At 34.8% G+C, this 24549-nt stretch overlaps 1 protein-coding gene across 1 annotated transcript in view; it reads left to right on the plus strand.

The window, feature by feature from the left end:
• Window positions 1–389: 389 nt before the first annotated feature.
• ADGRL4 (adhesion G protein-coupled receptor L4) overlaps window positions 390–24549 on the plus strand; it is a gene marked incomplete at its 5' end in the record, with an annotated part of 39146 nt that continues 14986 nt past the window's right edge. Inside the window, 4 exons of the mRNA XM_007458725.1 lie at window positions 390–582; window positions 1794–1997; window positions 4114–4334; window positions 4638–4704. Coding sequence (XP_007458787.1) covers window positions 390–582; window positions 1794–1997; window positions 4114–4334; window positions 4638–4704 — 685 coding nt within the window. The remainder of the gene's footprint in view (window positions 583–1793; window positions 1998–4113; window positions 4335–4637; window positions 4705–24549) is intronic.

A 24549-nucleotide genomic window follows, 5' to 3' on the forward strand; every position in this document is an offset into this window, starting at 1 on the left:
AAAAAAAAAAAAAAAAAAAAAAAAACGCAAACACTTTTTTTGTTTTGTTCAGTGCTGTATTTTTAGCACCTGGATCAATGACTAATATCTAGTGCATATTCAATAAACATTTATAGAAAATAATGAGATATGTCACGCACCATTCTAAATGACATACATGATCTCAACTGACAGTAATTCTCACAAATTCGTGACACAGGATTGATAAAATATAGCATGATTGCAGTATAAACTTCAATTTTTTCACACAACAGTAGCATTCACTTATTAGCATTGATTTTATGCTTTACTTTTTAGGCATGGTTTTAATTATATTGCTATGCAAAATGGTATTTTAAATATAACCAAAACGATGTCGTATGTGTAACTTTTTCTCTTTTTCCCATCAGTAAAATGTCTCTTTTTCAGACCACAGATAAGTATAGGAGTCAATGTGCATTTTGGAACTACTTACCTGACACCATGAATGGCAGCTGGTCTTCGGAGGGCTGTGAGCTGACATACTCGAATGAGACCCACACCTCATGCCGCTGTAACCACCTGACACATTTTGCAATTTTGATGTCTTCTGGTTCTTCTATTGTAAGCCAATTTTCCCATTCATATTTATAAATCTGTTTTTTTCTTCTTTATGTCATTCAAGAGAAGATTTAACTTTTATATGTTTTCTTTGGGTGTAAATAGCATATTTAATTTACTGATACAATCTCAACATTACCTTTTTTTTAGTCTTTCTTTTCTTACCTGCCTTCTATGACATATCTAGTTTGGATCTTTGGTTATTCTTAGTGTAAGACTTACCTAATCTATAATATCTAGTAGATTGTGTATTAAATATCTATTCATTGACTCAGTTTTTAATGCGGCTTTTAAGGACCATTTGTACATTTTAAAGTATCATGGACTTTAAGCGCTTTTGCCTTTGTATTGAAAGTTTATTTTTACTGATGACAAATTCATTAAAAATATTTGATACCTGGTCAGTAAGTATTAGCACATTCATAACAAATACCATGTTTTAATAATGTAGAACCCCGCAAGATTTTTAAACATGAAAAATCTTTCTAAGGTGAATAGCTTCATAATATGTATTTCACATCAGTAATATCTTGCTTTTACATTATATAGGTTTTTATTTTATATCCTTGTATTGGAATCTTTAGATTACAGGCTCATTTCCATACAATACTTAAAATCCATCAAATACATATTGTGACTAAATAAATCTGCCTAACCCTAATGTCAGTGACAAAGATGATTTTTTTTCTGAATGTTAAATAAAGATGCCTCTTAAAACCATCTGGTTAGAGTGAAACCATCCTTTCCCATTTCAAAGTCTCGCAACTATACTGTTTCGTTATTCTATATATTCAGCATTTCTGATACCTTTGTTTAATGTGTTTAAATGAATTACTGCATAGAAATTACTTGTTCTTACCACTGATAAAGCTGCTTTAATTAACCATTTTCATATTACAATAATGAATTGCCTTTCTAATATCAAGAAACTGATGGTGATAACATTGTTAAACCATGTACTAATATATACTATGCTTAGGGAAAAAAATCACTAATTACAGAACTTTTAAAGTGCTACGTGATTTATATCAGATTTTCTGAATGTTGAACATTTTCAACAGTACAAAATTTTCTCATCTAAATGCACATTTGTATTTTTACATTTTAGGAACAGTTTAATGTTTCACCAAAAAGGGAAGTTCATTATATTTTGTAGTTCCTTTGATGAGCTACTGAGTTATTCTTTTAACAGTTGTATTATTATTTTCCCTTAGGGTATTAAAGATTATAATATTCTTACAAGGATCACTCAACTAGGAATAATTATTTCACTGATTTGCCTTGCCATATGCATTTTTACCTTCTGGTTCTTCAGTGAAATTCAAAGCACCAGGACAACAATTCACAAAAATCTCTGCTGTAGCCTATTCCTTGCTGAACTTGTTTTTCTTGTTGGGATCAATACAAATACTAATAAGGTATGTAGATCTCCCTTACTTTCTATTTTTATTTTCTAAATTTTTACTTTCCTAAATATATATGTCATAGAAACATGAATTGGAATTAAGGGCTTAATAGGGCAAATACACGATATACTTTGTTCTTAAGGTGTTCCTAAGTTTGGGAATGCTAACATATCTGAGCAACTTGCTTAGTAATTCATTAACCACAGTGGCCCTCATTATGATGAACTGCAAAAACTTGTCAACAAACTGAAGAAATAACCTTATTTTGTTTTCTGTTTCGTTTTGGTTTGTTTTTACATGGGCGTTAAACAAAAAGAGGAGAGAGAGAGGGGAGAGAGAGAGAGTTGGAAAAAATGTTTATCTCAAGACAGGGATGGAACACAAAAGTGGCTAAGCTTCATAGGTTGAAATATGATGAATTAGCTCAACCTAGTAAATGCACTTTTCTAACCATTTTCCACCATTATTGATTTAGAGCCTTATCAAATAGTTCCCATCTTGAGCTAGTCTGGGTCATCCTCGAAGCAGACACTAAAGTGGGATAAAACAAGCAATAAATTTATTAAGCGAAATGGCTGTGAGAGAAAACGGGAAGAGAGAGACTTGGAGAGCCATCAGACCAAGATGCAGGGCTGAGCCTGAGTGAAGGAAAGAAAGGTGAAAGGATGAGTGAGTAGAAGCCCTTTACACAGCAGTGCAGTTCTAAGGAAAGCCCAGTTTGCCTGTCAAGGAGTCCTTTGAGAAGACCCTCAGCCAAAGTCACATGGCAGGTCTCTCAAAAACAGGAGTGTCTTGCTGTGCTTAGTCAATGGCTGTCAGCAGCCATCAGGGAATGTGAGCACATCCGTGGCTTTCCTGTATAGCAGCTGCAGCCCACCCTGCAGCTGGAGACCAGAGAAATGCATCAACATGGCCACAAAACATTAAATTGCCTCCATATTTCCATTCTTATTAGTCATCTTTCAAGTACTGAGACTAACCTTCAGTTATCAAGGTTTTCTTCTGAAGTAGATGCCACAAAGCACCTATTTTAAATAGCCTACAGGAGACTGTAAGCTCTGTATGTTTTTGTTTGTTTGTTTGTTTTGCAGTGGTATTTATAACACCTGTCAATTCTGTGTACCTCCCACTATCCTCCAAAGCCCAATTCCTCCTTCAGCTTCACCCCACCATCATCCTCACCACAAAACTATTCCTTACAGTGTTTATTTTCTATTCTATTTCACCAGTGTTTATTTTCAATTCTATTTCACCAGTGTTTATTTTCAATTCTATTTCGCCTATCAGATTCTTCCCATTTTAAAGCTGTATTTCAAATCTCACTTCCTCACTGCAGTGGTTTCCAAATTTTAATCACCATCCCCAACCTTATATAGTACTCTTGAATATATTTTAGTAGGTAATCTCATCATGTTTGAATTATACTCTATTTTATTAAGTGCAATAAGTGTTATGTTATCTCACCAGTAATAGATTGTGTTAGTTCTGTTACTACAGAAGTGTATAACTATTACATTTTCTGTTATTTTTTATAAGCCTAACTCTAGTTCTAAGTGTGAAGTCAATACTAATAAATAATATTTAACTGAAACCCATCTCAAATTTACCTGATAATCTTGTAACTTCAAGTGATCATATAACAGATATTTTTGTAAAATATATCATCATTTGTCTGTTTTATAACTTCAGTGCCTTCTCTTAATTATTTATAAAGTTTTGTTTAACATAGTATTAGCAGCAATTTTCATTCTTTGAGCATGATTAAGATAAAGGAAAGTAAAGGCAGCTCCAAAACAGAAATCAACTCAAATCATAACAGTTACTGTGAGATGATCATGTGACCAATCCACAATTTATCACATAATATAAGTGTATAAAAAGTATAAATCTCTGGACAAGAACAGCAACTTAGCTCTATTACAAGACTGGTGAATGTTTCACATTGATGAAGCACAGTTCTTTTAAGTCAGTTGGAAATGGTACAGTTTAAAAAACTGACACCTGACAAGGATATTTTAATGTGACCAAGCATTATATAAAATGGCATAATTTATGGAGAAAGTCAAGATTTTATGTTACAATAATGTTAAAGTAAACATTGCTTATGGTTTCTTTCTTTGCTTTCTAGCTCTTCTGTTCCATCATTGCCGGGCTGCTGCATTACTTCTTTTTAGCTGCCTTTGCATGGATGTGCATTGAAGGCATCCACCTCTATCTCATTGTTGTAGGAGTCATCTACAACAAGGGATTTTTGCACAAGAATTTTTATATCTTTGGCTATCTCAGCCCAGCTGTGGTAGTTGGATTTTCAGCATCATTAGGATATAGGTATTATGGCACCACCAAAGTGTAAGTTAAGATGATCTCATAAATATTTGGAATGCAATTCTGAATAAGCTTTGTATATCATTGAAAATTTTGCTTTGTTGAAGTACATACAAGCATATATATATATATATATATATATATATATATATATATATATATATATATTCACCACTAGCCTCTTTTTTTAAACTGAAGTTTAGTTAATTTACAATGTTGTATTAGTTTCAAGTGTACAGCAAAGTGATTCGGTGATATATATATATATATATATATATATATATATATATATATATATATAGATTTTATCTCTTATTTACTTTTCAGATGTTGGCTTAGCACAGAAAACAACTTTATTTGGAGTTTTATAGGACCAGCATGTCTAATCATCCTTGTAAGTACATATAAAATTGCAGCTAGAATTCAAAAAAAGTTACAATTTAAGGGTGCTTAAAATTCTCAACAATCTGGCATTACTTTGAGGGGAAAAATAATTTTGAGCACTTTACAATAAATCATTTATTAATACTGGACATATATTGCATCACTATTGAGAAAAAATGTACATTTTAAACTCAAAGCTATTATACTTCATTTGCCCCTCTTGGGAGGATGTATTTTTGCATTACATGTAGAAAAAGCATTTTTCACTTATCAGTAGTATCTCAGCATACTTTAATACTGAGAGTGTGCCAACCAGCTGATAATCTGGCATTTCAGATGTTTACGTTATTTAATCTTTTATCAATGATCAGTGATTTTTGAAGATTAGACTGTCATCTTTATAGTTTTATCATCTTTATGTACCCTGTCATCACGAAAGTGATTTTAAACTAAATTGCGACATCAGAGACAAGAACCCACTATTTCCCATGAGCAGGCAAGTCATATATTGATAGCCCTATTTCAGCTGGGAAGAGGGCCTTTTAATTCTTATTGGAAGTGGTTTCAAACCTACAAATTTGGCAGGTGTTATATGTTCCATTCTAAATAAAGACATTTTTATATGTCTCCAGAGCATTTCTAAGTGCCAAAAGTTTTCAAAGCCTCTCTGAATATAATTGTCTGTCAATGAATCTGGGATGTCTGACAAGGCTCTACAATAGAATGAATTGTCAATGGAGGAGTTGTGACAATATTTTGGACAACTTTGTCCCATATGTTTTGACCATAAGCTAGCTATCTTTTTTGAATTTTTTTCCTCTCCCCATGTGTTTTTGTGTGTGTGTGTGTGGGGGGGGGGGGGTGTTTGTGGTCCGCGGCCTCTCACTGTTGTGGCCTCTCCCGTTGTGGAGCCCAGGCTCCGGATGCGCAGGCCCAGCGGCCATGGCTCACGGGCCCAGCCGCTCCGCGGCATGCGGGATCTTCCCGGACCGGGGCACGAACCCATGTCCTCTGCATTGGCAGGCAGACTCTCAACCACTGCGCCACCAGGGAAGCCCCTCCCCATGTGTTTTTATGGGTGTGAGGAAGCTGCTAAATGGAAAAGACTTGAAATGCAAAGCAGAGAATTTTCTTCAAGGTTTACTTTTTAATGGTGTGGGTGAAATAAAGTGCACTCAGTAACTGTATTTCCTAATCATCACAGAAAATTGTTTATAATTCTCACAGTGAATCTAGTAATATAAAAAGAAAACATTGGCAAGATTTCAGCTAAAACAGTTTCAGAGTTAGTTTATTTAGAATTCCAAAATTTTCAACCCACGTGAGAATAGAGGCTGAATGTGTCCCATCCATATATTTTCATGTGTTGCCCTGATATGAGTATTTTGTGTGAAAGCACTGTCTAAATTTCCTAATTTTATTGATTCCTTCTCTACAGAGTGGACCATCTCTCATATTGTTTTGTATAAGTGAAGGTTCTTTGGATCAGTGATTCTTAGAGTTTAGAGGAAAGTCGTGGGCTAGAAAGTTCCTGAAAACAGGAAAAATAGGAGCATATTTCTCTAAAGTAAGATTCCCTGAAATTATTTTTTTTTACTTTTGCTTCTATAAGGGAAAAAATAACTTTGGATTGTCTTATAGTAAGATGGACAGACTTTAGATGGGCTTATCTAAAAATGAGTCCTGTAAACTTTCCTAGAAGCCTAAATGAACAATGTCACACTGTCTTAGTCTGAAATTAATGACCCAATATATCTTCCATACGGTTTCTGTATGATAATCATTCCATTTAACTAGAGGGTCAGGCTACTTAAGAAATGGATAAGGTCTTTCGGTTGAGTCTAAAACTGAATACTGTTTATCTTTTTTATATCTTTGAAAACAGCAGAAATTCTTTAAGTAATTATTGAATGAAAGTGAATTCCTTTACTCTAGTGATCTCTGGCTTTCTGTGCTAATGCTGGCATATTATTACTATTATTATTATTATTATTCAGCTGCATGATACAACATTAAGTAAAAGTTTTCCTGTTGTCCCAGAATAGTATTGCATTCAAAGATAAAGTAAAAGAAATATTGAGCACCCAGACATTTGAAAAAGAGACACCAATGGTTTGGACCTGACACTTCCCATGGGTCTTTCAAAGAGACAGTAGGACCAGCTGTAGCCCAGTAAGGGGACTAAAGAGTGGGGCTGAGAGGGTCGTGTCTCGGAGTTAGGAGTCCTTGGCCTTTGAGGGAGTGCATTGTTCTCTATGAAAAGCTTTTCCTTACCCTGCCAGTGAAAAAAAAAAAAAAGTACTCCCCCATCTCCATGAAGATAAGTTCAAGTTGTGGAGGAGTACTACAAAAGGTCTGTAAAGAATGGAATCAGAAATAGTAAAACTCTCATTTTGATCCCGGATTGATGTGACTGTGGAATTTTCATGTTTCCTTGATATACAAGAGCAATATATGAACAATTTTTATGACAGCTTGACATATGTCCCCTGACTTTGGGTCAAGTGTGAACATAGAGCCTAGACTTGCTTTTAGTTTCCTGCAGGCTGCATGCTTATTGGACTATCCCCTTCACAGCAGGGAGGAAAAGGATTATTATAGAGTGTGCCTGGGAATAAAATGATGGGGTGAATGCACAAAGGCTTCAGCTATCCTATAAGCACAGAAAAGTTAGAGAGGGGAAGAAAAGTTGTAGTGCTGCCCAGAAGGTTGTCAGCTCAAGTGAAGTTATACACAGCAAGAAAATAGGCTGAGCACAGGTGATGTTGAATTGTGGCATGGCTGGCCCTCTCTGAAAAATGGAAGGGGCCAAGATGGAAATGAAATATTATAAACACTAAAAAGAATCACATAGACCATCTAAGTGTAAGCCATCACATAAGCCTAGATTACCGGCAGTAATAAGAACCAACCTAAACCAAAGTGATGTGAAGCTCTCTCCATCCGAAAGAGCTGATCAGACCCTTCCAGCCCCCATCAGCAGAGGAGCTGAGCTTTACCAATGAAGGAACATATCCTAGAATAAACCATGCCACCCCAACAGTCATCTATACAGATTTACTGAATTAAAAATTGTCATCCTATGTTTGGGGATATTCTGGTAGGACAGGATGCCAATCCATATCATTAAGGTCACCATGTTAATTGGGTGGTCTGGGCATGATGGGAGAACAAGGGAAATATAAGAATTACCCCCTGCCCACTATAGTATCAATGAGGAGAAAGCAAGATGAAACAAATGACAAAGAATATCATATAATAAAATATAAGTGATACCAGTGAGACGTGGAAGAGGAAGTCATCATGGAGATGAGGAGCTCGTTTGTGGATGGGGAGAGAAGCAGAGTATACTTTCCATACAGTGGATTCTTAGTGTGAACTTAAGTGTCTCCCAAGCAGCCCTGTAAGTGTGCCAGATTCCTTTTGAAGGAAAACAAAGGACACAGACAAAATGTAAATAAAGCAGTACCAGAAATCACAAAATTATCATCTGTCTTTTATTAAGAATATTCAAGAATCATCTTTTCATAGACTCATCACTCCCTAGTCTACATGTCATTAACTATTTACCAAATTTTTACCTCCATAAACTCATCCATTTCTTCTGTACTTTCACAGTCAGGCCTTTGTTATCCCTTTGAGTCATTGTTATTCCTTACTAAGATTATAGTATTAATAACAATAATAGGAATTTTTTTTAATTCACAGTTTGTTGAACAGCTACTAGTTTTAAAAACAGACAGCTAATACTTCAATACTCAATCTCCTTAAATCACCTACATTGTCATCATCCTAGTTTATAGTTAATGAAAAATAGAATTTGATTCAAAATGTTAGGTGATTGGCCCAAGGCCCTGAAATCTACAAATAAATAATGAGGCTAGAACTTTAAACTAGTTCTGTCTTAATCTAAAGTTCACCTTTTCATTTTAACTTGCCTCTTTTTCAATTGCCTTCTAATCTGTGTTTCTGCTGCCATTCTGTACCATTTCATTTTAATCTATCCAGAATAAACTGCCCCAAACTCAGCTCACATAATGGGAACAATTAATAAGAAGAATAAGAACATTAATATTAAGCTCTTGTATATTCCTGCTACTAAGCTAAACATTCTCCATATATTAGCACATTTAGTTTAATCCTTCAACAACTCAAAAATGTGTGTGTGTGTCTGTGTGTGTGTGTGTGTGTGTGTGTGTGTGTGTGTGGTTTATTTTATTTTGAAGTTGGAGAAATTGGGGCATAGAGTGGTTACACAGTTTGCCGAACAATTAGTAAGTACCTGAGCTGGAACTCACGTTCATGAAGTTGAGTCTATGACCTACCTTCTTAATCCCGTTGCAGATAGTTCCCCATTGCCTATAGTCCAAATACCATAGGCTGGTGTATAAGGTTCTCAGTAATTTAGCTGAACCCTGCCTATTTTCAGCCTTTTCTTACACTGCATATCTCCACAAAACAACTCACCTAAGAACTTTATCCTCTTTAGAATATTTGCCGTTCCTTGGATATTTTCTTGGTTCTTTGTACTCAATAATCCTACAACCTTGTGTAAAATTCTGCTGCCTGAAATCTTATCATTAATTACTGCACAACTTCATGAAAGCCTTTCCAGATTTGTAGCTAATCTCTTTCTTCAACCTGCTCCCATAGAATTTTGAGTCAAACCCGAAATAGTACTTTTAATGCTTTGTTTTGTTTCACATGATAATTTTCTGTCTGCATTACACTACTCATCTCCCACATCCAAATACCCAACATAGAGCTGTGAGTCTCTTGATTCACTGACCATAACTTGTTCAATAATCAATGCCACTTGTTGCATGACCTTAGGGGCCACAGCCCAATGAGTTGCAAACGAATTTTCTACACAGCCACATTCACAGTGCATTCTCTATGCATGAGTGGACTCTACACTGTAAAACTACCAGCCCTCTTACTGATCACCCCAGAACACAGAAGGTAGCAAATCCTTAATAATTATCTGTGTATTTTAATTGATCCATTAATAAAAACCATGGTAATAAATAAGGCAAGAAGAAACACGCTGTGATCTTTCGTAAGCTATATGACTGTTCTGTGTTCTGGATTCCTAACATGTAAGATTAAGATAATGATCCCAGCCCAACACAACAAAGATATAGTAAATACAAAACAATTTTTTTAGAAAAAGCATCTATTCTTTAAAAATTAAAAAAGGAAAATACACAATACTTTGGAGGACAATTTTCGGCTGTCTTAGCTTTACCTTTTGTATTAAAAATTAAGTTAAAACACTAATTTTAAAACCATAATTTGCACAGCAAAATTTTGTACGCAAGGTACTGTATGTTCAGCCAGTATAGTGTGTGTGTGTGTCTGTGTGTGTGTGTATACATATATATAAGCATAGGTCCTATTTTTTTAAATACTGGTGAAGATATGACAGCATTTGTTTAATTATAGAAAGATATTATTATGATAACCGTGCTTGTACATGGAGTTTGTTAAAAGTCTCTAGTACACTGCTGGAAAACGTTAACTGAAATGAAACAAAGTATGAAATGTCTTAAAGAGAAGCAATAGAAATTTAATAGAATAAATGATATTGATATTCCAGAATAAAGATAAAAAAGTAAGTGAGCCTTCAAATTTAAATAGGTAATTAGTGGTGACTTTGTTATGCCTGGCTTTAAATGAGAGATAAAATTGCTTTCTCAGCTTTCTCTGAATAAATCTGGGAAGACTTGTACTTGGAAAAGACATTTTTATAGAACAACTGGCAATGGGTTTAATTCTTACATGGAATCCTTGCATTTCTTCTGTAGAGTAAGAACCAGTTCCCAGTAAATGATATTTGCTTGTTTTTATGAATGGAGCCCTGGGGCATGTCTGGTTTGGAGTTATAATGATGATGCCTTTAAGGTAATATGCAAATGAATAAGCACTGAATTAGTTTGCACTGGTGGCTTTTTCTACCTCTAGGTATGTTGTTTCAAAGGAAGATTCAAGCTTTCAATCTACTCTGATAAGTGTTAACTACTTAGGTATTTGAGCAGCAACATTTTCAGCATTGATCAAATAAAAGTACTTCCTCAGGTGTTTACTCATTAATATTAAGGATCTCTTAGAATTCTGAAGTGTGAACCACTGACCCCACTGATTCTATCTACGAATCACTACATTTAGAATGTTAAGATTATAACTATACATGAAAAGACCTAACCATGCTTTTGAAAGATTGAGCTGTATAAGAAAGAGATTTCTAAATCTTTGTAAAGCAAGCTGCAAACTGAAGATAATTTACATAATTTATTTCTTTGCTTCAGTATTTTTAATCTTTCATGCTGAATTCTTTCAACTAAAACTGTGCAAATGATTAGATTCAAATACACGAATATAAAGAAGAGTTTGTGAAAATAATTGAACTTTTAAGTAGAAATTGAAGTTTCTCATAGATATGTTCAGTATTGAAGAATTTAATTTGCTGGATTGAGGCAAATACTAATTAAGCTGTGTCCAAATAAGGCATTTTCTTTAAAAACATGAGAGCTTTCATTTCAATTTAAATCACAACTCTTATAATTCAGTGTTTCTATATTGTTCCTTTACCCACGTCTTTTTAGGTTGTCCAGAATTCCACTCAGTTTTTTGTGATGGTCTTCTCTAATTGTTCTAAATTATGTCTACAATCTCTTAATTCCCTTTCACTAGGAAATAACTACTAAAACCTACTCAAAACTGAATTCCTCACATAAGCCTTACAAGACAGACCATGTCTATGTATATTTATTATTATGTGATGTATTCTTATTACATTTTTTTTTAATTTCACAAATTGCCCAAGCTTGAAAGAAATGCAAATATTACAAGACTATGTAAAGTAAAAAGTGAACATTTCAAAACATACTCATATTCTTCATGACTGACTCCTCTTTTGCTTAATATTTACTTTGTATCTTTCCAGACCTTTGCTATGCATACACACACACACACACAAATACATATATACCACACATAAATATGCATATACATATGTATAAATGTAAGCAAGAAATTTGATTATAAATTCAAATAACCCAAATTATTTATAACCTGCGAAGTATCATATTCATCCTTCCTTGTTAGAACATAAAATTCTACCATTTTTTATCATTGCATATTATGAATATGATCTAATTTATTTAACCACTTCCTTATTGATTTTCTTCTTACAAATAATACTGCAAGAGAATCGTTTCAAGACAGTTACATATACCCATTATATAAATTTGTTATGAAGTGCTTTTTAGAAGTATAATGTACAGCACAGGGAATATAGTCAATAACATTGTAATAACTTTGTATGGTACATAATGTATAAAAATATCAAATCACTCTGTTGTACACCTGAGACTAATGTAGTATTGTAAGTCAACTAAACTTCAATTTCTAAAAAAGGTACAAATGCAAGTAGAGGCAGATTTTTAAATTTCCAAATTGCCTCTGAAACGTTTACTTCAATTGATACTTCCATTGACAATATATAAGAATGTCTGTTTTCTGACATTTTTGCCAACACTAGATAATTTTATCTACTGTGGTGTCTAAAGGCTAAATCGGAATATATAAACTGAAAGGAAGAATTATGATAGACCAAGATTCTGCAACAGTGACATCATTAACACGTAGGACCAAATCTTTGTTGTGGGGCCTGTGCTGTATGGAAGTTTAGCCGCATCTCTGGCTTCTATCATCACCACTAGCTCCACCATCACCACCTGGGTGTGACAACCAAAACTGTGTCCGGACACAACCAAATGTCCCATGGGGGGCAATACTGCCAAATCTCTTGACTGGGAGCTACTAGTGTAGACTTGGTTTTTAAGTATATTTTATAGGAGTGCATTTGCAGCTTTCTTTAAATGGCATAAATATAAGGAAGAGAATTAAAATCCTAGTTTGGGCAATGTCCTTTAGATGACCCCATTGAAGCTATATTAGAAACACTATTCATTGTAAATTTTAAATTGTGGACAACAATTTTAATTACATGGATAACATTTTAATTACGTGTTAATTTAATGGCATCATATTTGTTAGATGCATCTTTAGTGACCTCTGTGGTTCAAGGCACTTCAGTATTCTACCCTTTTCTCCATATTATGTATTAATAAGAACTTCAGAGCCTATAACATTTAGCTACTTTTTCATATTATTCTGACCTTCTTGAAACAGGTAGCTGGAATTTAAAAAAAGGAAAAGTGGTGCTAAAAAAGAACTTAACATAAATAATACATTTGTAGTTTTCAATGTATTCCCATTCATGGGAGTTATATTCTTACCGGAAATACCTTCACAGATAATCTTCTTGGGACTTGTTTTAAAAAATTTCATAAAATTTGAATAACTTCATAAAACTTATCAATCCAAAAAAAATATCGAAAAAGAAACCCCTTGGATCTCTCAAGCCCAATAAGAAATAACCAGCTCAATTAGAATTTCACCAGCCAAGGTGAAATTCATCCCTGGTATTTTTGTATAAATGCAGCTTTACACTGAGGGATGTTACATAATGAAATGGTGAGAGGGAAACACTAGGGATGTTGGTAGAGCAAGACAGTCAATTAGAATTATTGTTCACTTTACGTTTGTGTAGGCTTTTAATCTTTACAAAACCCTTTTAGCATCTCAGTTAATCTTCCCAAAAGCTTCGGTAATACATCGAAATTAAGGTAGGAATAGCATGTCAAAGAGATCATGTTTTACTAGATTTTCACTAGATCTAGTAACTATAATCTTGACTTATCTATTTATAAATACCTATGGGGGTTCTACTATTTATAGCTTTTTAAAGAAGTGCACCAATTCCTTGAGAACTGGTTAAACTAAAGCAAATTATGTACATTCTTATGTAGCTAACAGATGAAATCTTCAAGCTACTACTCAGTAAGAATACATAAAAATCCTTAACCTTAGCCAAGAGCACACTACATGCTCTGATCATTCTTCTACTTCTGCTCCTCCTCTTAGTGTAACACAGCATCTGTACCCAAGCTGGTCTGCAACAAGAGTGAGCCCCTATTTGAATTAGTCTTTGTTAGCATTTGCTGAGCTCTTGTTCTACACATCTGAAAATATTTAATCTTCCCTGTAAGTATCATGTCCCTCTGTCCCCTTCAGTACTCACTGCAAAATATAAACTACTCATTCTGAGAGAATGGACTATCTGTGTTGATTTCTGTTTCTCTTATAAAAATGTTGTGTCTAGTTTCAGGGCTTCCCAAGAAAGGAACATTTAACAATTCCTTCTGATGAAAAAATATGCCTCCTGATGGTTTCTGTTCAAAAAGAGAGCCCAAGTTGTTCAGTGTTAGTGCACAGCCTTTATTCATTAGAGATTCATTCACACTCATTTGGGTAAGAGCCACCATTTTGACTGTATTTTAAATAAGTGGAAACTTATTTTAAGGCTTATAGAGATTAAGCAGTTTACTCAGGATCACCCAGCTACTGAATGGTAGAGGCAAGCTCATGCTTTCCAAGTTTACATTCTGTGCTGTTTCCCTGTCATATATTCTTTCATCTTTCCTTGCCCAAGAGACTGAAGGGAGTAGATCTTTGTTAGGTCCATGAAAAACTTGTTCCCATCTCCCAGATTCCACAAATGGTTTCAAAGTGGGTCATCGGAGACGCAGCAACTACATTCCTTCTAAAAATTATTCATAAACTTTCAATTCTTTGTTTTACTTAGTGAAGATGTCAAAATAAATTATTTTTCACTGAAAATGATGGAGAGCTCATCTACTATAGATGTCTCTTTCCCCATTTTGTATTGCTTTATCTAAATACTTGCCAAGCATATCTACCAACTAATCAAAAAATCCTACCTGAAATCCTGACTATACCAGACTATAGATCAGTATATGGAATACAGATAGTCTGGATGTTTACTGTTCTTTTAATTGATATTCATCAGTAAGCAATTTTCAATGTCCTGTATGACATCTAATTGCTCAAATTCCTTTTTCAGTTTTCTCCCAACAAGAAAAAGCTGAAAGGTAAATTTGGTGTTTCAGCCATTTTTAATTGTCCTTAATTCCATACTTCTAATTAGCAGATTTATTTTCTTTAGAAAAAAATAATTTGTTCTTTTGAATTCTTTGGGAAGTCCATATGATTTTTTTAACTATCAGTATAGGTAGTATTAAATCAAAATAAAAATACAGGGAGTATGAAAAGAAAAAGTAACCTGGGAAAAAATAAGTACAATACTTTGAATGTTTCAGAATAGGTCAAAATTTTATCAAGTATTAAAGCCCCAGTTAAGGCTGTGCTAGAAACTGAGGAGATATACGTGGACAGACCTTGCTGCCAAACAGTGTATCAGGTGGACATGTATACACAGACAACTCTAAGACAACACATCAGTAAGCTTGAGGTAACATCTTGGAAAAGCAAAGCTGAACATTTCTTCACCCCTTGTTTACATCTTTCATGGCTTTACATTGCTCTTGGGGTCAAGTCTAAAATTTTTAACAAAGCCGAGGATAAGAGTGACCTATTAGATTATTTATCATCAAAATCAGGACCTTTCTCAAAGTGAAAATTAGGTAATAAAAAAATACTTCAAATTGGTTTCTCTGTATTGGTGGACCTATAAAACAGCTCTATTCAAAAAGCTATTTTCAAAAGTAATTTTTTTTTTCTACAGAGTAACACTTATTTGGAACAGAGCACCACGTGCCTGATAGACATTTTGAATGATAATAATAGATTCACAATGATAGACATTTTGAATCCTTCTTCCACTACCCCGATACACGAAGGAGGTGGCTGTCCTTAGCCACCTGTGCCTGAGCATATTTGGATGAAAGGTGATGCTTACATCATATCTGGATAAGGTCCAGAAAGAGGTGACATATTGCTGGTTATCTTCCATATTTAGGCACATTTGAAAGTTAGAATGGTCACTACACACGTGATTCTCACACGGTACCCCAGGAGCCATGGCAGAAGCTGGAGGTGGAGCTTGCCAAACATATCTGAACTTATCTTAATAAGATGAAAACAAATAAAAAACTCAAGTAAATTCTAAACTGAGCAGAACACTGGGCAACAGGAGTAACAAATACTGGGCCTCAGCAAACAGGGATAAAGTGGACACTGTCCCTTGCAGACACTGCATGTTCTGGCCCCTGTCTGCTGATCAGCCTCATCTCTCATGACCCTCCCATGGGCTTTTGTGTTTTAATAACGTTGGCTGCTTTATAGTTTCTCAGAAGTTCTATGTAGCTGCCCATCTCAGCACCTCCACACTAAAACACTCCTCTTGGCTTTCCTCTGTCTGTCCTTCATCCAGTTAACTCCTTTCAGATGTCAATTCAAACAACACTTTCTGAGGAAAGTCATCCCTGACTCACTGGTCTATAATGAATCTTTTTGTTATATGCCTACAAAGAAGCCTTTTTTTTTTTTTTTCTTTTTGAAGGCATTCCTCCATTTATAATTACACGGGATTTAGTTTGAATGACTGATCAATAACTGATTCGTATCTGTCTCCCCCAGGAGACTGTAAGCTCTATAAGAGTAAAACCTTATGGATTTTCTCTCACTATATTATCCTTGAAGTTTGCCGAGTAGTAATCACTCAAGTAATATTGTTGGATGAATAAATAAATGATGCACCAAGTACAGTAGTTAGTCAAAAATGTTAATTCTTTTCCCCAAAGGAAATTTAAAGAAAGAAATCATCATCGTGGAAATCGGGTTATTTTGGGAAGACTTATCAGAAGACATAACATGTGAAGCAGTCATTATAGCATATCACTTTTTAAATTGAAATATAGTTGATTTTCAATGTCGTGTTTCAGGTGTACAGCACAGTGATTCAGTTATACATATGTTATATATATATGTGTGTATATATATATGTATATAATCTGAGTATATATATATATACACTCAGATTCTTTTCCTTTATAGGTTGTTACAAAACGTTGAGTATAGTTCCCTGTGCTATATAGTAGGTCCTTGTTGATTATCTATTTTATATATAGTAGTGTGTATATGTTAATCCCAACCTCCTATTTATCCCCCTCCATAAATTTGTTTTCTGTGTGTGTGTCTCTTTCTGTTTTGTAAATAAGTTCATCTGTATCTTTTATTTTTTTTAGATTCCACATATAATCGATATCGTATATTTGTCTTTCTCTGTCTGCCTTACTTCGCTTAGTATGATAATCTCTAGGTCCATCCATGTTGCTGCAAATGGCATTATTTCATTCATTTTTTACTTTATTTCTTTTTACCTTAGGAATAATTGCTATATCTATCTATCTACCTAGATCTATCTTCATTGGCATTTTAGGTTTAACTGAATAAAATGAGGTCCTAGCCAAATAATGTCAGAGTTTTTAAAAAGTAGTATGATTAGTAAAAAGCACATATTATGGAGTCCTTTCTATGCCCTGGATTTCTAATATGTACATGAGGATAGCAATGCCAACTCTATATACAGAGTTACTGTTAAAAAAAAAAAAAAGAAACAAACAAAATTAAAAAGATAAAAACATTCTTTAAAAGTTAAAAAAGGAAAACTTTTAATAATTTGGGGGACAATTTTATGTCCCTCTTCTATTTTTATCTTTTATATTGGTGATAATTAGATACATCTTTGAATTTAATTGTTAAAGTTCTATCAGATGCTAAGTAACAGCTTAATGATTTATATGTTTGTATAAACTTTTTAACTGTTACTAACCTCTATCCTCATTTTATACAGCAAACATATACAAGGAACATTTTTCCTTGCTTATATCTTAAATTTCATTATTCAGTTTTCACTGTCACATTAAATCGAACAATTGTTGTAAATACTCTTCACATATAGGTTTTCTCCTTCACCTTTGTTTTCTAGTATCTTTCTATGGCTTATAACCATCTGCAGTTGAAACCAGCCATAAAAATAAGCTCATGAAATTCACTTACACCCACAGAGGCCACTTTACCCTTCGTGTTTATAAATTTCTAGTTCTTTCCACCTTTTAATTCTGTTTGAAGACTAGTAAATTATTCTTTCAAATATTGAAAATATCCAGCTATTAAAATATTCCTAATGGAAACATATTAAAATATGAAGTGTGAATATTTTTTTAATTCATAAGATGATTATATATTGCTGTGGAATTTTAGCTGTAATAAAATAGAGTAATTATTTAACTATTACCTCAGGGGGGATGTGGGAAGATATTTTCCTAATGAGGCAGTTTTCTGCCCACTTGTTAATTAAGACTTTTGTGTGCCCAAGTCTGATTAACGAATATACCTCATAAAGTCCATAGGTCTGTGGTTTCTGTTAGATGCAAAATGTTGCATATATCCCAAGGTATCCGTCCATAAAATGAAGGAGATGGGACTTCCCTGGTGGTGCAGGGGTTGGGAGTCTGCCTGCCGATGCAGGAGACATGGGTTCATGCTCCGGTCCAGGAAGACCCCACATGCCGCGGAGCGGCTGGGCCCATGAGCCATGGCTGCTGGGCCTGCGCGTCCGGAGCCTGTGCTCCGCAACGGGAAAGGCCACAACAGTGAGAGGCTCCCCTACCCGCCAAAAAAAAAAAAAAAAAAAAAAAATGAAAGAGATGTAACTTAATTCTTTCCCTTTTCTCAAAATTATTCCTAGACGGTCATTATACTTCGATAACTATTTCTCTCAGTTTCCATTGGTATATCTATCTACAAATTATAGATTTCTAGTGAGATATTGTTTTGTCAAAATCTGCAAGATGCAAGATTAACAAAATATAATTTTTTTAATATTTAGTCAGATTAATGGTTGAATGTTCCTTTACATAAGCCATTAAGGATACCTGGGATTGGGGCATACCACCCTTCATCCTCTTATTCATTCAACAAATGTTTATTGAGCATCTTTTTTATGTCAGACTTTGTGCTATACCTTGGGAATACATCAGTGAATAAAATATTAAAAAGTCCTTACCTTTATGGATCTTGGATTCTAGACCAGGAGTCTATAATAGCCATAGCCTGTTTTAATAAATAAAGTCTTTTGGGAATACAGTCACATTCATTTGTTTCAGTATTGTCGAAGGCTGTTATTTTTTTTTAACATCTTTATTGGAGTATAATTGCCTTACAACGGTGTGTTAGTTTCTGCTTTATAACAAAGTGAATCAGTTATACATATACATATACATATATCCCCATATCTCTTCCCTCTTGCATCTCCCTCCCTCCCACCCTCCCTATGCCACCCCTCTAGGTGGTCACAAAGCACTGAGCTGATCTCCCTGTGCTATGTGGCTGCTTCCCACTAGCTATTTTACATTTGGTAGTGTATATATGTACATGCCACTCTCTCACTTTGTCCCAGCTTATCTTTCCCCTCCCCGTAAGTCCATTCTCTAGTAGGTCTGCATCTTTATTCCCGTCTTGCCCCGACATTCTTCATGACCATTTTTTGTTTGTTTTTTAGATTCCATATATATGTGTTAGCATGTGGTATTTGTTTTTCTCTTTCTGACTTACTTCACTCTGTATGACAGACTCTAGGTCCATCTACCTCACTACAAATAACTCAATTTCGTTTCTTTTTATGGCCGAGTAATATTCCATTGTATATATGTGCCACATCTTTTTTATCTGTTCATCAGTCGATGAACACTTAGGTTGCTTCCATGTCCTGGCTATTGTAAATAGAGCTGCAATGAACATTGTGATACATGACTTTTTTTGAATTACGGTTTTCTCAGGGTATATGGCCAGTAGTGGGATTACTGGGTTGTATGGTAGTTCTATTTTTAATTTTTGAAGGACCCTCCATACTGTTCTCCATAGTGGCTGTATCAATTTACATTCCCATCAACAGTGCAAGAGGGTTCCCTTTTCTCCACACCCTCTCCAGCATTTATTGTTTGTAGATTTTTTTGATGATAGCCATTCTGACCAGTGTGAGATGATATCTTACTGTAGTTTTGGTTTGCATTTCTCTAATGATTAGTGATGTTGAACATCCTTTCATGTGTTTGTTGGCAATCTGTATATCTTCTTTGGAGAAATGTCTATTTAGGTCTTCTGCCCATTTTTGGATAGGGTTGTTTGTTTTTTTAATATTGAGCTGAATGAGCTGCTTGTAAATTTTGGAGGTTAATCCTTTGTCAGTTGCTTCATTTGCAAATATTTTCTCCCATTCTGAGGGCTGTCTTTTCCTCTTGTTTATGGTTTCCTTTGCTGTGCAAAAGCTTTTAAGTTTTATTAGGTCCCATTTGTTTATTTTTGTTTTTATTTCCGTTCCTCTAGAAGGTGGGTCAAAAAGGATCTTGCTGTGATTTATGTCATAGAGTGTTCTGCTTATGTATTCCTCTAAGAGTTTGATAGTGTCTGGCCTTACATTTACATCTTTAATCCATTTTGAGTTTATTTTTATGTATGGTGTTAGGGAGTGTTCTAATTTCATTCTTTTACATGTAGCTGTCCTGTTTTCCCAGCACCATTTATTGAAGAGGCTGTCTTTTCTTCACTGTATATTCTTGTAAGGCTGTTTTAATGGTAGGAAGAATTGAACAGTTATGATAGAGACCATATGGCCCTCAAAATCTAAACTATCTGGCCCTTTACAGAAAAAGTATGCTGATCCCTCTTCTACACTAGAGTGATGTAAGAAAACGTAACTATCCTGTCCCATAAAATATCCTAGAATATCATATTGGATTTATTAAGAATATATTTCTTATATTAAGGTACCTGGTAATTTTATATATTGATTGCCCTTTGAAATAGTTACTCCTTCCTTTTCTATAAAATTCTTAAAGATAGCTGGATTTTTGACCCTGAAATTTCAATTCTACCCTAGAGGAGTTTTAACAAAAATGAGAAATTTTTTACATGAGCAATAAAGAATTGACTTATTGTTGAATTATATCTAAGTATTTATTTTCCTGACATTGTTTTAGAGGAAAATCCTGAAAGTGTAAAAAAAGATCTTAATTTTCTGTTGAAGACATATTACTTAAAATAAAGACTGAGATATAAAAGTTCTGTTTTTTAAGGTGCTATTTATAGGTCCAGTGAGACGATGAGACAAAACAATGTTTATCCAATTGTTAATAAATATTCACTATATTTATTGTTAGACACTTCAAATATCTGAGACAATTTGGAATAACATCTTTCCATATGAATTAATAACTATTAGTGATAATAATTAATGTTTGTTGGGAATGTATATATTGAACACTATTCTAAATACTTTACATTAACTATGTAATTTAATACATGCAAAAACCCTGTGAAATAAGTACTAATATTATCCATATTTTACAGACAAGGAATGTGCAATACAAGGAATTAAGTAAATAAATGTCAGAGCTGGAATTTGAATCCATTTGTGGATTTTAACTTGACTGACTTACATGGACTTGCAACTTGTCTGGCAAATAACTCAGTCTAGGAGTAGGAAAAAACATCAGTTTTGTCATTTTCTCCTTCGTGTATACTTTAGCAGTACTCATTTTAATCCAAAGTGCACTTGGAGACATTAGATCTTACTTTTTTCATTTTATTAGGGTTACTTTATTAAACTACGTAATGTGATCTGGAAATCCACCTAGCAGGTACACATACCATATGCTGCAGGAGGCTGAAAGATAACAAAGGGTGCGATGGGGGAGGGGGGACTCCGCTACCTTTGGTAACAAGCACTTATCCCTCCCAATGGCTTATATCTGACGTGTGACATGTGATGTAGAAAAAGTGAGGGCACCAGTGTCCTCTGTATTTTAAGTAGTAAACCTTAATTTTTCCTTGGAAAAATATCAATAGGAATTCTAATGTGTTTTTCCTGTGCAACAATAGATTATTTTGCATTCCACTTAGACCACTGACATGAACCCAATAACCATATTTGAACTCTAAGGGATATAAAGCTTTGTTATTGACCAGCACAGGAAAAACTATCACTTTCTTAGATCCTTGACCACAGAGAACAGAAGGCAGGTGTCTCCATTAGGAGATCATTGGCACAAAACACTACATCCTGTTCAGTGTTACTGGTTTCTTTTTTTTTTTAACATCTTTATTGGGGTATAATTGCTTTACAATGGTGTGTTAGTTTCTGCTTTATAACAGAGTGAATCAGTTATACAGAACAGAATGTTCCCATATCTCTTCCCTCTTTGTCTCCCTCCCTCCCACCCTCCCTATCCCACCCCTCCAGACAGCCACAAAGAACCGAGCCGGTTTCCCTGTGCCATGCGGCTGCTTCCCACTGGCTATCTACCTTACGTTTGTTAGTATATATATGTCCATGTCTCTCTCTCGCCCTAACACACCTCACCCTTCCCCCTCCCCATATCCTCAAGTCTGTTCTCCAGTAGGTCTCTGTCTTTATTCCTGTTTTACCCCTAGGTTCTTCATAACATTTTTTTTTCTTAAATTCCATATATATGTGTTAGCATACGGTATTTGTCCTTCTCTTTCTGACTTACTTCACTCTGTATGACAGACTCTAGATCTATCCACCTCATTACAAATAGCTCAATTTCGTTTCTTTTTATGGCTGAGTAATATTCCATTGTATATATGTGCCACATCTTCTTTATCCATTCATCCGACGACGGGCACTTAGGTTGTTTCCATCTCCGGGCTATTGTAAATAGAGCTGCAATGAACATTTTGGTACATGACTCTTTCTGAATTCTGGTTTCCTCAGGGTATATACCTAGTAGTGGGATTGCTGGGTCATATGGTAGTTCTATTTGTAGTTTTTTAAGGAACCTCCATACTGTTCTCCATAGTGGCTGAACCAATTCACATTCCCACCAGCAGTGCAAGAGTGTTCCCTTTTCTCCACACCCTCTCCAGCATTTATTGTTTCTAGATTTTTTGATGATGGCCATTCTGACTGGTGTGAGATGATATCTCATTGTAGTTTTTAGTTTTGATTTGCATTTCTCTAATTAATGATGTTGAGCATTCATTCATGTGTTTGTTGGCAGTCTGTATATCTTCTTTGGAGAAATGTCTATTTAGGTCTTCTGCCCATTTGTGGATTGGGTTATTTATTTGTTATTGAGCTGCATGAGCTGCCTGTAAATTTTGGAGATTAATCCTTTGTCAGTTGATTCATTTGCAAATATTTTCTCCCATTCTGAGGGTTGTCTTTTGGTCTTGTTTATGGTTTCCTTTGCAAAGCAAAAGCTTTGAAGTATCATTAGGTCCCATTTGTTTTTTTTGTTTTTTTTTATCTCCATTACTCTAGGAGATGGGTCAAGAAGGATCTTGCTGTGATTTATGTCATAGAGTGTTCTGCCTATGTTTTCCTCTAAGAGTTTGATAGTTTCTGGCCTTACATTTAGGTCTTTAATCCATTTTGAGCTTATTTTTGTGTATGATGTTAGGGAGTGATCTAATCTCATACTTTTACATGTACCTGTCCAGTTTTCCCAGCACCACTTATTGAAGAGGCTGTCCTTTCTCCATTATACGTTCCTGCCACCTTTATCAAAGATAAGATGTCCATATGTGCATGGGTTTATCTCTGGGCTTTCTATCCTATTCCATTGATCTATCTTTCTGTTTTTGTGCCAGTACCATACTGTCTTGATTACTGTAGCTTTGTAGTATAGTCTGAAGTCAGGCAGCCTGATTCCTCCAGCTCCATTTTTTGTTCTCAAGATTGCTTTGGCTATTCGGGGTCTTTTGTGTTTCCATACAAATTGTGAAATTTTTTGTTCTAGTTCTGTGAAAAATGCCAGTGGTAGTTTGATAGGGATTGCATTGAATCTATAGATTGCTTTGGGAAGTAGAGTCATTTTCACAATGTTGATTCTTCCAATCCAAGAACATGGTATATCTCTCCATCTGTTTGTATCATCTTTAATTTCTTTCATCAGTGTCTTATAATTTTCTGCATACAGGTCTTTTGTCTCCTTAGGTAGGTTTATTCCTAGATATTTTATTCTTTTTGTTGCAATGGTAAATGGGAGTGTTTTCTTGATTTCACTTTCAGATTTTTCATCATTAGTATATAGGAATGCCAGAGATTTCTGTGCATTAATTTTGTATCCTGCTACTTTACCAAATTCATTGATTAGCTCTAGTAGTTTTCTGGTAGCATCTTTAGGATTCTCTATGTATAGTATCATGTCATCTGCAAACAGTGACAGCTTTACTTCTTCTTTTCCGATTTGGATTCCTTTTATTTCCTTTTCTTCTCTGATTGCTGTGGCTAAAACTTCCAAAACTATGTTGAATAAGAGTGGTGAGAGTGGGCAACCTTGTCTTGTTCCTGACCTTAGTGGAAATGCTTTCAGTTTTTCGCCATTGAGGATGATGTTGGCTGTGGGCTTGTCATATACGGCCTTTATTATATTGAGGAAAGTTCCCTCTACACCTACTTTCTGCAGGGTTTTTATCATAAATGGGTGTTGAATTTTGTCAAAAGCTTTCTCTGCATCTATTGAGATGATCATATGGTTTTTCTCCTTCAATTTGTTAATATGGTTAATCACATTGATAGATTTGCGTATATTGAAGAATCCTTGCATTCCTGGAATAAACCCCACTTGATCATGGTGTATGATCCTTTTAATGTGCTGTTGGATTCTGTTTGCTAGTATTTTGTTGAGGATTTTTGCATCTATGTTCATCAGTGATATTGGCCTGTAGTTTTCTTTCTTTGTGACATCCTTGTCTGGTTTTGGTATCAAGGTGATGGTGGCCTCGTAGAATGAGTTTGGGAGTGTTCCTCCCTCTGCTATATTTTGGAAGAGTTTGAGAAGAATAGGTGTTAGCTCTTCTCTAAATGTTTGATAGAATTCGCCTGTGAAGCCATCTGGTCCTGGGCTTTTGTTTGTTGGAAGATTTTTAATCACAGTTT

The sequence above is a fragment of the Lipotes vexillifer genome, unplaced genomic scaffold (assembly GCF_000442215.2).
Source record: "Lipotes vexillifer unplaced genomic scaffold, Lipotes_vexillifer_v1.1 scaffold419, whole genome shotgun sequence".
In the NCBI taxonomy this organism is placed as follows: domain Eukaryota; kingdom Metazoa; phylum Chordata; class Mammalia; order Artiodactyla; family Lipotidae; genus Lipotes; species Lipotes vexillifer.